Source organism: Tachypleus tridentatus, chromosome 10 (genome assembly GCF_004210375.1).
Source record: "Tachypleus tridentatus isolate NWPU-2018 chromosome 10, ASM421037v1, whole genome shotgun sequence".
In the NCBI taxonomy this organism is placed as follows: domain Eukaryota; kingdom Metazoa; phylum Arthropoda; class Merostomata; order Xiphosura; family Limulidae; genus Tachypleus; species Tachypleus tridentatus.
In genome coordinates, this window is record NC_134834.1 from 191,751,549 (window position 1) to 191,767,210 (window position 15,662).

General features: G+C 37.4%; 1 protein-coding gene across 1 annotated transcript; it reads left to right on the forward strand.

Annotated features, from left to right (window-relative positions):
* Positions 1-967: 967 nt before the first annotated feature.
* On the forward strand, positions 968-15,221 carry LOC143227848 (MDS1 and EVI1 complex locus protein EVI1-A-like). Its single transcript, XM_076459171.1, has 2 exons — positions 968-1,238; positions 10,142-15,221. The coding sequence occupies exon 2, from the start codon at positions 10,336-10,338 to the stop codon at positions 11,470-11,472; it is 1,137 nt and encodes a 378-aa protein (XP_076315286.1). The 5' UTR covers positions 968-1,238; positions 10,142-10,335; the 3' UTR covers positions 11,473-15,221.
* The last annotated feature ends 441 nt before the right edge of the window (positions 15,222-15,662 follow it).

The window sequence follows — 15,662 nt, forward strand, 5'->3', positions numbered from 1 at the left end:
CAGACCACAAGTAGGATAGAGACTCGTCCATTTTGTCTTATATATTAATATGTCAAATACGATATTGTGCATTATTGTGGTATTCAATATTATGAAAATATTTTCTTTGATGAATATTCATAAATGATGTGCAAAATCGTAACGTAAAACTATCTCAAACTTTGGACAGAATTATTAGTGATGACAACAAAAAAGTAAAAGTACTTTTGACAGACTTCTCGTCACATAAAATAGTGTTTTAACCTGAACGACACTTTATACGTCACATGCACTAGATAGCTAGTTTAAGACCTTCCATTTATGGTTCATGCCTGGAAATTCCCAATTTAGAACTGATGATCAGATAGAGAGATCAGTTAGCATCACGTGCCATCTATGAGACTACTGTTAACCAAAAAAACGATATTGACTGATATTTTGATAACTTCGCTACTTCCGGAAATAGTAATTCGTTTAAAAAGACATATCGCGGGTCGAACTCTGGGTCTTCCAGGTGATAGCCTGGCGCGCTAACCACCTGGTTACACCCGGCCCATGTAGCGAGAAAACAATAAATTTGCACTTGGTGAAATACTAGTTTTAGCGACGTGTTGTCAGCAGAACCCAAGAGAGGCGAGTGTTGCTCTCACGTGTCGCTGCTACGGGTGACCTTGTTTACAGTGTTACAGAGTGGATAAAGAAGTGTAATTGGCCGAAACTAGGGCAGCATCCCTATATGCTAACGAACTTGAGGTTTCAATTGGTTATTTGACTGCCAGCTTCTATGGATAGGACTGTATACAGTTCTAGGTGTACTCGACGAATTGTATAGCCTTCGTCTCATGACGTCACTTTCCGAACGGGGACGCACCCCATCAGTATTGTGCCTGACACGTTCCTTCCGCCGCGGGTAAAGGTTTGAAGGGAGGAGACAAAATAGTACGAACAAGCTACTGTAGTACATGTGACGAAGGGCCACCACTGGGCGTTTTCCGAACCATACAGTTCTATACGCATTTCGGACGTTAAAAGCAAGTCACTACGGGGAAATCAGTATATTGTCTGCCTCGTAACCAGATTAGAGAGGTGCGAACAGCTGAGAATCGTCAAAACAGTAAAGAGTGTGCGAGGAAGTTAGTTGGGAAGCACGTGGCGCGCTCAGCACCCTGCCGACTTATTGATACACGCGCGATCACGTTCAATTTCAAATTGTTGCAAACCTGTTCATCATATCGCATCAAACACTTTCAAGAAGGAAGGTGAGTTTTTGTTTGTTTTGTTAGCTGTGCACTTTTGATCGTATTCAAAGATAGCCTTCTCTCCTTTGTTGTGATGTGGTTTTCTGAACATAAAACACGAATTATTATTATTTTTCTGCATAATTCTTCGTTATTTCATGAAAAAAAAAGTCCCCCGCTCGTACAGCGATGAGTATATGGATTTATAACGCTAAAATCAGGGGTTCGATTCCTCTCCGTGGACTCAGCAGATAGCCCTATGTGGCTTTGCTATATTAAAAACACTCAGAGAAAAAAAAGGAGAACACAGATGTCACACGTTTCTCCATTTAACCAGTTCGCTTTATTATTTGAACTACAAGGTTGTTCTCATGTTGATATTTATTAGTAATTTGCTAATAACTAAAAGTTATTTTGCATAAAAAAATATATATATTACTAAAGTAATCATCCTTTTCTGCTCAACTGGTGAATTTTCTAAGGTCAGAGCATTCTGGTCACAAATCATTGGATATGTTATCGAATATTCCTAATTAAAATTAAATTTTGCTTGGTTTCTCGGACTTCGCAGCACAAATTCATGAACTACTCTTGTCATACCGAATACTGGGATTTGACTGTCAGTCTTATCACGCATCCTTGGCCTCAAAACGCAGAGAGCGAATTTGTGTGTGTGTGACACAGCGGAATGTCTGCGGACTCGCACCATTAAAAACCGGGTTTCGATACCCATGCTGGTCAGAGCACAGATGAATCATTGTGTAGCTTTGTGCTTATTTCCAAACAAACAAAGTATGTGTGTTTTGTTTCTTATTGTTTTTTTGTCACGTTAGCCATATCTCCATAGCAACACTGGGCTCCGCACAGCCCACGAACTTGAGAAAAATATATTCTCCTATGCAAGTAAAGTTTAAAGAAAGGAAACTGCTAATAGAAAAGATTCGATCATGATAAAAAAGATAAGCGTCAACGTAGTGAAGTTTAACAGCTGTTAATTAACATGATAAGACATCCGTAGTAAACACGTTTACATTGAACTTGTCTTCTAGATATTAATAAATAATTCGCAATTGTTATTCAAAAGCGTTTGAAACATTTTGACTCCTGCCTACGACAGTAATTATTAAAACGAATAATAGAGGTTTCGTGCAAAATTTTCTGAGACGACTCTGTACCTTTAGAATATGAAATAAAGAGCTAATATAAATAACAAAAGACAGTTAGTGGTGACGTTTCAGTTAGAATAATTTTCCGGGCTTTTATGTTTCCGCTAATCAGGTCTTTTCATCGCGATCAGTCAGAAAAATTCCATACTTTCCCTGACTAGCCTCAAACAATAGAATTGGTTTAGCGGGGAAGCAAACAACTGGGTAAAGAGTTCAGTTTATTTGGTTTGTTTTTGAATTTTCGCACACAGCTACACGAGGACCATCTGCGCGAGCCGTTTCTAATTTAGCAGTATAAGGTTAGAGAGGAGGCAGCTAGCCATCACCACCTATCGCTAACTCTTGGGCTACTCTTTTACGAAAGTCACATTATAACGTTCCCACGGCTGCTAGAGCGAGCATATTTGGTGTGATGGGGATTCGAATTCGTGACCCTCAGATTACGAGCGCCCCTAACCACCTGGCCATGCCGGTCCATAAAGAGTTCAGTCTGGATTACGTTCACTACTTCTATCTATTTTAATAATATTATTATTAAACTGTACATGTTAGTACAAGGTAAACCACCATTGAAACAGCAATGAATTGTTTGTTTGTTTTGGAATTTCGCGCAAAGCAACACGAGGACTATTTTCGCTAACCATCCCTAATTTAACAGTGTAAGACTAAAGAGAAGGCAGCTAGTCATCACCACTCAGCGCCAGCTCTTGAGCTACTCTTTTACCAACGAAGAGTGGGATTGACTGTCACATTATAACGCCCCCAAGGCTGAAAGAGCAAGCATGTTTAGTGCGACGGAGATTCGAACAAGCCTCCCTCGGATTACGAGTCGAGTGCCTTAACCCAGCTGACCGTGCCAAACCAAATAGCAATGAAAAAGAAAAAAGCATCACGTCATTGGAAAAAATCCTTGAATCTTGACCTAATAAATCTCGTCTTTAACAGCAACAAAAAATGGAAAGAGAGAGAGACGATCTTCCAAACAGTATGAAGTTTTGAAGTCTAATATGTCTGGTTTTGGTGTAGTAGCGTAACCAACAGAATACCGATGACACTACCAGCGGTAAGTTTATGGACTTACAACGCTAAAAACCAGGTTGGGTTACCCTCGGTGGACACAACAGATAGCCTAATGTGGCGTTACCCGGAAACAAACAGATATTACCAAATATATGTCTCAAATAAAATGTAGTTTGAGGAGAGAGAAGCATAATAGATAGAAAAGTTGCCCCAGAGGCCAACCTCATAAAGTTGTAACTCATGAAGGATTCACTTTTGAGATTAATGTTTTTATGCTATGGGTCCTCGTCTGATGACATCAAGACCCAACTTTCACAGTCCTGCTTTCTCGTAAAATTAACACTTTTGGAAGCTTAAATTTGCAATTCGACGTCTAACCCTTAAACAGGGCTGTCGGGCTAATCTTTGAGGCGTAATATTGCTCAAAACAATAACAAACATGATTTTATGTATGTTACAAACTAGTATATTGTTTTACTTACGTAACATTGAATGGTTGGGCTGAAGAGTTTGGCAAACTACGCTATTGACAAGTAGTTTTATAAGAAGTTAGTTTTATAGTTAGTTTTCAACAAGCAAAGATTATTATACGTTATCTGATATCTGCTACACTTGTTTTCAGATATCTGCACAAACAAAAATATATGTGTAATAAACAGTAAATTGTCAACTTATGTATAGAGGTTACAAAATCGATCCAATATCAGCAGTTGTGAACTTGTCTTCCTCATTAATATAAACAGAAAAATATGTTTAATAAACAGTAAACTGTCAAGTTTATTTTCTTATAATCCATATTCTTCACATGAAAACTATACGTGTTAATTATTGGTCCTGGACGATCATTTTGTTCACAATGTTCACAATAACAACATCAGAATCAGTTTCAGTTTTGTTTCGTATGTTAGCTTTTTTTAAAGTATATGTTGTTAATAATATCTATATGTGTACATTATTATTTCTCTGTAAAGGTTTTTTATTTCTTCGTTATTTTCACAAGTGCTTCCAGCTATTGTACTGTTATCTTTACCATAGTAATGAGTTCAATTTTTTACACTAACATTATTTCTTGAAAAAGGTAATTTCTTTCTTCCCCTACCGTGTTATCTACACAATAAACCATACTTAGTATATTTTTAGCTAAAAAATAACTTCATTTTTTTCAACTTTTAATATTTCGGTATTAGTTTTGTTACTTTAATTCCAAATTGTATGGAATTTTAGTCCTAACAACAACACTACTTCTCAGTGTCTTAATATTATCTTTCAGCGCTATAACAAAGTTATCCTAACACTAAAATTGTGTCTCAACACTGTAAAAAAGCCCGGCGGACAGGTGGTCAAGGCACTCAATTTAATATGAGGGTCGCGGGTTCGAATTCCCGTCACACCAAATATGCTCGCCCTTTCAGCCGTGGGGGCGTTATAATGTGACGGTCAATCCCACTCTTCGTTAGCAAAAGAGTAGTCCAAGAGTTGGCGGTGGGTGGTGATGACTAGCTGCCTTCCCTCTAGTCTTACACTGCTAAATTAGGTATGGCTAGCGCAGATAGCCCTCGTGTAGCTTTGCGCGAAATTCTAAAACAAACAAATAAGCAACACTGTAAAATATTGTCACAAAAATATTCTTCAACACCATAAAACAACAGTGTTGTTATAGAAACGTCACAACACGAAGATCATTTCCCAGCGTTGAACAAACCTTATATTAACAACATTGTTTATCAATACAGTAGCAAATTGTCCGAACAACAGCATTGTTTTCCAACACTACAGAAACGTTGTATTAGCTATAACATCGTTTCTCACCACAATAAAACGTTGTCGTAACAACAGCATTGTTTCCCAACACTACAGTAACCTTATCCTAAATCAATATTGTTTCTGCATATTATAAAACGTTGTCCTGACAGAACATTGTTTACTTAACACCATAAGACGTCCTAAAACATATATTTTCCTAACACTAGAGCAGGATTGTATAACGTTTTCCAGCCCTTATTATCATGTTATGCCCTGATTTTTAAGTTGGGCGCCACTTCAAATTCCATATTGAAAGGAAGAGAGTGGAAGTTAAAGCAGTTAAATTAAAATGGATTGAATTAATAATATGACATATTTTAATAACATGCCTTTTCTTAACAAACTTTCTGTTAAGTGCCACGAGATGGCGTATTATCTAAATGCTTGTAACACCACTAGTTTTTGCCTCTTGTGTCATAGACGAGTACGGTTTACAACAACGCGATTTTTTCTAACCATAGCATAATGCAGCGGGACTTTCTCGAACTAGTAAAACGTAAAACAACAGTTCGGGAAAATCGTTAACTTTCGTATAAAATACAGTAACCTTGATACGACTTTAACCGACCTTTGATGTTGGGAAAAGTGTGTTCAAACCTGGCGTATCGAGAACAGGTTAACGTGAGGTTACAACTGGGAACAAACGAAAGCTTTCACAAAAACCGCAATAAAAACAAAAATAGATCAATAATAATTACGTAATATAGAAACTTTATTTCTAGAATTTTTAAACGCTGGGATTAACGACTGCTGTTTCTCTCTTGAGAGAGTGACGTTGAAGACGCACGTAGAAAACAAACAAACAAAAAAGTTTGTTCCAAATTACTTCGTATTGAAACCCGTCTTGTGCTTTCGTTGTTTTTTGTTTCAATTCTGGTATATTTGCCTCGGGAATCAGTAACGTATTTTAGGCTTAAAATATTTGTATCTTTATGCCAAAGGCTGATTTCATTTTTTTTTTCCAAGTGTCTTCGCCTATAAATAAAATGCAAGTTTAAACAACAAAAAAGATTACGAATAGAGTGTATAGCATTATATGAAATATTTATTTTGCTATAGGTAATAATTTTAAACTTTTCTTTTTTAAATGTTCGTATTCTGTCCTATAAACTTTCCTTCTTTTCTTCTTTGCTTTCTTACATTATTTCAACATTGAGATTAGTGTCACGAAAGAAATAATTTACTTATATTTTTAAGTTGTTGTTTTTTTCTCTGTTAAAGGTTTTTCTTCTGTGGTAGTAGTTCAGTCTTAGAAAGCTTATTTTAAAACTCAAAAATTCCTTCGGGGGTTCGATGGTAAGGTTGAGGACCTTTTTTTCCCTTGGTTCGCCATGGCTAAATGGTTAAGGCGCTCGACTCGTAAAATGAGGGTCGCAGGTTTGAATCCCCGTTGCACCAAATATGCTTGCTCTTCCAGCAGGAGGGACGTTATAATGTTACGATCAATCCCACTATTCGTTGGTAAAAGAGTAGCTCAAGAGTTGGCGGTGAGTGGTGATGACTGGCTGCCTTCCCTCTAGTCTTACACTGCGAAATCAGGGACGGCTAGCGAAGATAGCCCTTGTGTAGCTTTCCGCGAAATTCAAGAAATAAACAAACTTTTTTTATCTCAAAATTTGGGGTTCTATCTCCATGGTGGGTATAGTAAGTATTTTCCAGATAAAATAAACAAAGTAAAAAAAAAAAAACAGCATCAAAGCCAAACATTTAGTGACTCACTAATAATTTGATAGGATCAGGAGTGACCTATTGGTTACTGTGCCAAACTGTGAACTAATGGTCCATGGTTCAGGTCTCGTTGTCTCAATATCACACTCAGAATTTTTGGATACATAATAAGAGTAACAATCAAGATCAGTGTTCCTTCTAAGCTGCGCAGCCGCACAGCAATCGATCAAGTGCCGCGCACTTTAGTATTCAAGTTGCGCACATCCTCAGAAATGGTGAGGAGACTCAACACGTTGACAATCTTAATGGTCCTGGCAGTCGATAGACCTAAAGCCTGAATAACCAACTGACAGCATTGCAAAGAGGCCTAATGATCCAGTAGGATCGATGGTCTGAAAAATAACCCGCCCCTAAATAACAATTGTAGCGCAACATCCGCAAGTTACCTTGATACTGGTCACATGAAACACTTCATTCTGTACATAGTTTGAAACAATTAGAAGGAACATTGGTAAAGATCAACTATTTAGTTAAAGTAATTCAACAGATGGAGAAGAGTGCTTTTCACTCAATGCTTTCCTTTTAGCAGACCCGAAATGGCTAGGTGGTTAAGGCACTCGTCTGGCAATCTGAGGGTCGCGAGTTCGAATCCCCGTTACACCAAACATGCTTGCCCTTTCAACCGTGGGAACTTTATAATGGAACGATCAATTTTATTCGTTGATAAAAGAGTAGCCCAAGAGTTGGCGGTGGGTAGTGATGACTAGCTGCCTTCCCTCTAGTTTTACACTGCAAAACTAGGGACGGCTAGCGCAGATAGTCCTCGTGTAGCTTTGCGCGAAATTCAAAAAAACAAGCAAGCATGTACAACATCATTACAAAACTCTACACAAAATCGCACATGCTCCACAAGTTCGCCCCTACAGAGCCTGGAACAGGATCGACACGATTAAATTAAAACAGGAAATTGGTAACTGAATATGTATGCCTGGTTCGGTTAAATAGGGTGTAAAAACACGTGGGCTTTTTTTTTTTTTTTTTGCACTCGTGAGGCAAAATCTATAACATCCAAGTTTGATTCGACTATACGAGTTTCTGATAGCGCCATCTTCTGTGAGCGGACAACAGTAAACAGATTGAAAGTGCTAAATTAAATATTCTATTAATTAAACTCAGTGAGTATGTAATACCTTAAAGCACACACACACACATAGAAAATGAAACGAGACAATATTATTTCCATTAGTTGTATTTCCGTAGAGTACGCGAAGTCTTTAAGGGCGGAGTGGACTAGTGGTTAATATTTGTATTTATGGCAAAACTACCTATGTTATCTTCCGATACAGGAAAGGCTGCCAGCCAGTGAAGTTCACCCTACCACCATCGATAAAAGATTGACTGTCAGTCTTATAATGTACTCATAGCTTAAAATGAATTGGGTGTGTGGTTATTTTGGGGTATCGCACAGATTCAAACCCGGCTCACCAACTCTGATATCCACAACTCTATTTCAGGTCTAACTTTGAACTTGTAGTCGAAAGTTTACAGGTTCGAGGATAGTCCAATTCGTATTGTTGTGTCCAGAGGGTAAACGCCTTACTTCAGTCATTGTTACGCCCCAGTTTTTCAGTCTGTCCTGCTGTGTAATGGGTAACAGCTGATATAGCTGAGGGTTAACATGCGACGGACTGGCACCCCTTCCAAGGTGATGTGTCAACGTTCTATTCCACTTGTGTCACATGAAACCAGCGGTAAGCACCAGCTTTAGTTACTTGAAGCCCATAAAGTTGTTGATGTTATTTTGAATTAAGCACAAAGCTACACAATGGGCGATCTGTGCTTTGCCCACCACGGGTATCGAAACTCGGTTTTTAACGTTGTAAGTCCGCAGACATATCGCTGAGTCACTGGGGGGCAAAGCCCATAGGATTGACTGTATTTTAAGAGGCGTAATCAATGAACATAAGACTGGAGTAATAATATCGAGCACGACGTTCGTAAAATGTTAATATTACAAAACATATTTAATGCTTCGTGACAAATAACAAAAGAAATAACTACTAGATATCTCACACCCCATGGCACAGATAGCCTAGCTGCTTTGTGCCATAAAACACCAAATAACAAAAGAAATAACTACTAGATATCTCACACCCCATGGCACAGATAGCCTAGCTGCTTTGTGCCATAAAACACCAAATAACAAAAGAAATAACTACTAGATATCTCACACCCCATGGCACAGATAGCCTAGCTGCTTTGTGCCATAAAACACCAAATAACAAAAGAAATAACTACTAGATATCTCACACCCCATGGCACAGATAGCCTAGCTAGCTGCATAAAACACCAAATAACAAAGAAATAACTACTAGATATCTCACACCCCATGGCACAGATAGCCTAGCTGCTTTGTGCCATAAAACACCAAATAACAAAAGAAATAACTACTAGATATCTCACACCCCATGGCACAGATAGCCTAGCTGCTTTGTGCCATAAAACACCATAAACCAACCAACCAATCACACCTCACCCCTTCTTTATTAAATACTCTGTGTAGTTCATGGTTTTGAACTCTTATTATACAAATTACAGTTGGCTGTTTGTAAAGTACTGTTTTCTACTAACTTTTTGTCCTTGATTTTCTTTAGCGTAAAGCTTCATAATGGGCTGTCTGCGCTCAGTATACCGCGTGGAATAGAATCCCAAATTTTACCGTTTAAGTCTGTAAACTTATCGCTAATCTATCCAGGAACTTTTTTTTCTCCCCCTCAAATGTGTCAGTTATGAACACGAGTTCCTACACTTCCTCAACACATGAACCTCATAATGTTCCATGTCCGACTGAACCTTCGACCCAACGAACCTGAGGAAACTGAGTGTTAATAACAGTGTTATGTTCTTCCTACGGCCCCACTGATACATTCCTGTGGCCCCCACTTTAGGAACCTCTGGATTAAAACATATGTTTCATGGCTATGGAGAAACACACACACGATATAAAATGTGTATATTTCAAGTTTTATGGTTATAAACATTTCAACTTGTGTTTTGTAACCTAATTTATATAGCTGTTTTCTTCCACATTTTTAGTTGTAAAATAGGATACTGGTGACCAATACAAGTAGTTGAGTGTGAAATATTCGTAGTTTACATCCACAGATGTAAAGACACTCTAAATTAAATAAATAGCCAGAGTACGTGTTTCTTTGATGTTCTATAATCTATATAATATATAGTAACGTATTACTATTTTTATTTCAGACAAATATATGAAAGAAAACAGTCACAAGCAACCAAGAAAAAGATTCATATAACCCCTCTTTGAAAGGAATCCCGTTGGAATTATATTCTAAGTGATTATTTTTTGTTGGTTTCGTCGGTTTCCATTACTCTTAACAAGATTTATACTTGAGGACATTTTCGTCTTGACACACGAAACTGAATGATTCATCAAGATGCTTGCTTACCATCAGAGACCGAGTTCCCCAATACAAGCATTAGTGTGTACTGCGTCTCCTACTGTCCTAACTCCTTTTAATGTCAGAGAAAGAACGTGGTCCACGCCCCTTAATTACTCGTTCTCTTCCGAGTCTGAACTACCTTTTGATCTTTCTCAGAAAAAAAGTACTCGGGAAAATAAGATCTTTTCAGAGCTTCAGTCAAAAGTAAAAGACGACAGTCAAGCACAAATAAAGGACGAAATTCCAGGTAACGAGCCTCTAGACCTTCGTGTTTCGTACAAGAAAAACGTTTTATTTGTGGACCAGGAAATCCAAAAGGCGCACATATTTGGACACGTCGAAAGGTCTAGGCCGTGGGACCTTTCATTTGGCCTTCGGAAAACCCATTCTCCGTCCACGCCACCTGGTATTGATATGGATTATGCACGATCTTTTGATCCACTATTGTTCGATAAGAAGTTTCGAATCCAGAAAGACAAGGCATCCTACAGAGACCATCAGGACAGAATTCTATCTTCCTTCCTGCCTCGGTATCCCATTTTGGGATCTCTGTTTAACAGTCCTTCCTCTCTTGAATTTGTAAGAGTACACTTGGAGAAACTTGGGAGCGCCATCCCAGACCTGATGCAGCCTCGCTCCCATAAATCTAAAGATAGATATTCTTGTAAATTTTGCGGAAAGATATTTCCTCGCTCAGCAAACCTGACCCGGCACCTTCGGACTCATACAGGAGAACAACCGTACAAGTGTAAATACTGCGAGCGATCATTCAGTATTTCATCCAATCTTCAGCGTCACGTGCGGAACATTCACAACAAAGAAAAACCTTTCAAGTGTTCTTTGTGTGATCGTTGTTTTGGACAACAGACCAATCTGGACCGTCACTTAAAAAAACACGAATCGGTGGATCGAAACGTCCTTGATAAATTTCCGAAGAGATTTAGTGTTCAAGATAAATCTGAAAGATATTTCGTAGGAGTTCACGATTCTACTGAAGAAGTAAGCGAAAAGTCTTCTGGAGAGGTTAAAAGGGTTTTTGGTTCTTCACAATCTAATTTTCACCTACTCAGCCAATTAAACAGAAAACTGGTATCACCAGTAAATAACCAACCAGACTTTGAACAGCAGTGACAGCCAGATGAATTCGCACTGAAAGTCTGTCCAGAAAGAAGAGTAGAATTCAGGTCCTCCATTCTTTCAAACGTTTTCGTCATTGAAAAGTTCCAGATGAAGAGTCCAGATTAACAGCCGTGTGTTAAAGAGGAAGAAATGCGATGATGGTCACTGACCTAACTCTAAAATGGTAAAAATCCGTCTTAGAAGAACAAAGTTAAAAGTCAATGATGCGCTTTTTCCTTTCATTTGAAAAATTATCCATCCGTTGTCCAGAATGGATTGCAAGATCAAAGAATAGTACCTGGGACCAAGAGAATCAACAAGATAATCGGTAACTTTATGTTGACTGATTTTGCTCAGTTTTGTATTATTTTGTGCTCAGAAACAGCCATAGAGACTAGTCAGGTAATTGTTATGAAAACAAAAACCGAAAATATGTGTAATGAGTGAAATCTTCAAATGTGCCGACATGGGAGAAAGAGGCTTTGTCAAAGAAGAACGAGATCAGAACACGTGCTCTAACTTTATGATTCGTGAATGGAATCTGAAATGTGAACTTAAAACCATGTGGTCTAGTCAGAAGAACTTGAAACTATGCATGTCCTTTACTTTAGCACGGATTGAAAAATAAACACGAGTTTATTCTATTAACTTACGTAAACACATTATTTTCTTGAAATTTAAATTTTGTATCTGAAAGCTATTTAGAATTTAAGTGCACATTTTTATTTTTTACCCTTCTATGACATAAGCAGAAATAAAACGATATGCCTTTTAGAACATAAATGTATAGTATAATAGTTTGCACTGCTTTGAATTGTACTTAGATAAAAGCGTCGGTGACAAAGAATTTAAATCGCGTTTTATCTGTATTATATTATATTTATTATATATTATATTTATGTGTCAGATAGATGGAGCTCGTAAATAATAAGGTCTATCGAATATCTCTCTTTAAAAGGTGGATTATGGTGTTATTTGATACACGTGTTTCTGTAAATTAACGTAACCACCAACTTTTCATTTAGGCTAAGTTCAGCTGCACAAAATAAGGTTCATTTTTCAACCCTATGCTACAACAAAGCTCTGGCGTTGTCATGCGATCAAAGTAGCTTCCACGAGTTTTCCAGACTTGTTTTTACTAAAACTAAGATGTGGTGTCCGCGACATTCGTCAAGCACAGTACCATGACATTGATAATGATGGCGAAGAAAAGGTTGTAGCACTGAACTATGTCCAGTAAAAACGTTAATAAGATGACATTTTATGAACGCTATTAACCGTGCTTATAAGTGACTTATATGTTACCAAACTAGTTGAATTTTTTTAAAACAGAAACAGATAAACCATACATAGATATGTATGTATATAGGACAGGAGATTGGCAACAGATCAGCGGTTCTTAAAGTGTGATTCGTGATCCACGAGCGGCTTTAGAGTGGGTTGGGGCTGGTCCAAAACGAAAGTGATTGACGCGCAACGCCATGGCGTGACCATATAGGAGACAACAGAACAGGGGTGAGGGAGGACTAGTAGGTGGATCGGGGGGTCTTTTGACCCTTCAAAATGGTCTGCAGACACAAAAATAAGAGAACCACTGTAGCAGAGTATATAGATATAGATATAAATTTGAAGCATATCATAAAGGGATAGAAACTTAAATTGAAAATATAAACAGGGATAAAAAGAGATGGACTCTGAGCAAATCTGAGAATAAACTATAGACAACGAGAGAAATGTGCTTCAGACGAAAATCAAATCCAAGACGATAGTGAATGCAGAATACAAGTGGACTGAAGTGTGGACATGCATGAACTTGAGGATAATGTGGAGAGGTTTCTCTATGTCAGAGGAAATAGAATAACCACAGTTCTCTGAGGTGTAGTACCACAGTTCTCTGAGGTGTAGTACCACTGTTCTCTGAGGTGTAGTACCACAGTTCTCTGAGGTGTAGTTATAGTTTCCATGATCAAAATCATTTTTAACAGGAAATATTTTTCACTGTTTTTCTTCGTCTAATTGCGTGTGATAAAACAGGGGATAAAACAAAGGTTTAAGAAGTTACTTTGCACATAATCCTTCAGGTACACAAATAAATCCAGTTCTTAAGTCAACCAAACTATCAAATTTAATATTTTAAAGGAGTGACGTAAAAGAGCTCAGCGACGACTTTATTACTTCCAAACATAGGGCAAACATTTTTAGGAAAACCGTCTTTCTAGTTTTTATTGTTTGTACTAGTATTGTAAACGATTAAAAAGTTGGAATTTTCAAGGTGATCGGCGTTTTATGCGCGCCCATCCATGGACTGATAAGACACCCCTAGGATCTAAGTTTTGAACTACTTACACAAAGATTAGACACAGTACCCGCCACCATAACAACTTTCCGAAAAGCAGGATTAATTACCACAGCTTGAAACGTGTGTCACGTCTCGAAGCTTGAATTTTCTCATTACCAGCCCAGCGTACTAACGAATAAGCAACACCCATCCAGTAAGTCACTTTACAAGAACAAAAGAGTCAATATTTTAAAAACCTTACAGAGTGTAGTAGTGAATGAATTTTGTCTACGAATATTTTTATTACTCGTCTTCAAATAGTGATATAAGTTATTTTTCTATTCATGTATTTGTAAGAGAATCTACTGACCAAACATCGCTGTTATATTCTTTGTGTGGAATAAACTTTACATAACATTTTTCGGACACAACGTGAAATTATGGCTACATTCCACTCACGATTATATACACCTCGTGTCTTATATAATACTGTCCTGGAAAGCGATTACATTTCTTGGAAGCCAGCTTTCCTTTTTTTAAGTAGAGAACAAAATCACAGGAGTGTCGTTTTTAACGTGATTGTCCGTCCGTCCGTTTATTCTGAAATAACTGCATTTCTTGTCATGTTTTTGTAACCAAAGAAATGAATATATTTGGTTTCGTTAATGGGCACAGTTGTCGAGATCCGGAACTCTCTCAGTAGTACAGTAGTTGGTTTCAAGTTCATGTTTCAGTTTTATGAAGCTTTAGCTTTGCATTGACAATCAAATTTCGCTCAAAATTCATTTCGGAAGATCTCCGTGTACTTTCAATGAAAGAATATAAACACATATGGCCATGATAATGTGTTTCAGAAGGAACTACATTTATAATTTAGGAAATATTTCTTTTTTGTTAATGAAAAACCAACAAACCAACCGTCTGATCACAGTCCACCGAGAGATCTAACTCCGGATTTTAGCGTGGTATGTTCGTAAGCCTACTGCCGACTCACAAGGAGGGGAGGAATTTTATGAAAGAAGGTGTCTTTGGTGTATATTGTACTCGGGTGATATAAAGTCCAATTACGTGATTACTCACACCACTAACCATCATTCAGTTGATTGCCTGGGTGTATGTTGTACTCGGGTGATATAAAGTCTAATTACATGATTACTCACACCACTAACCATCATTCAGTTGATTGCCTGGGTGACTTTAACACCATTACAAGCACCACTTCGTTAAAGATTGGTTCCACCATCACCGTAAACATTTTCTGGAAAATAATTTTGTAATATTGTATGTAAATAACGTAAACAGGTTACAAGCTTCCAAAATGTTAAGACAGTGACTGTAATAAAATATTTTTTTTCTGATAAAAATACTGCATCGTTTCTTACGAATCGAAACGTGAGATAAATATATTTCATTTTTTTTTATACAATGGCTATATTTTTGGTTTTTGGTGTCTCGTTTTGTATATGACTTAATTTTGTATCAGGTAGACTATAATTTGATATTGGTGTTTCTTTTTTTTATAATCAAGTGTTTTATATATCTTATATGTCATCAAATTTCCTAGAAATAAAAGTATTCAAGAAAATCATGTATTTTCTATATAACTTCTATTCGAACCTCACATTTTTAACACTAACGGTCAAATAATTTTCCTTCAAATCCCCGTCACACCAAAAATGCTCGCCCTTTCAGTTGTTGGTGTGTTATAAGGTTACGGTCAATCCCACTCTTCGTTGGTAAAAGAGTTGGCGGTGAATAGTGATGACTAGCTGCCTTCCCTTTGGTGAACTTCCATTCACGTATCACGAACTTTACCCATAGTTTCCACTTTCTTTCATAATGTGTTTGTTACACAATCGTTCTTACTTTTCGCTTTAAGATTTGGTTTTCAGGCTTAAATAAATACAATTCTTTAAAAATCTGT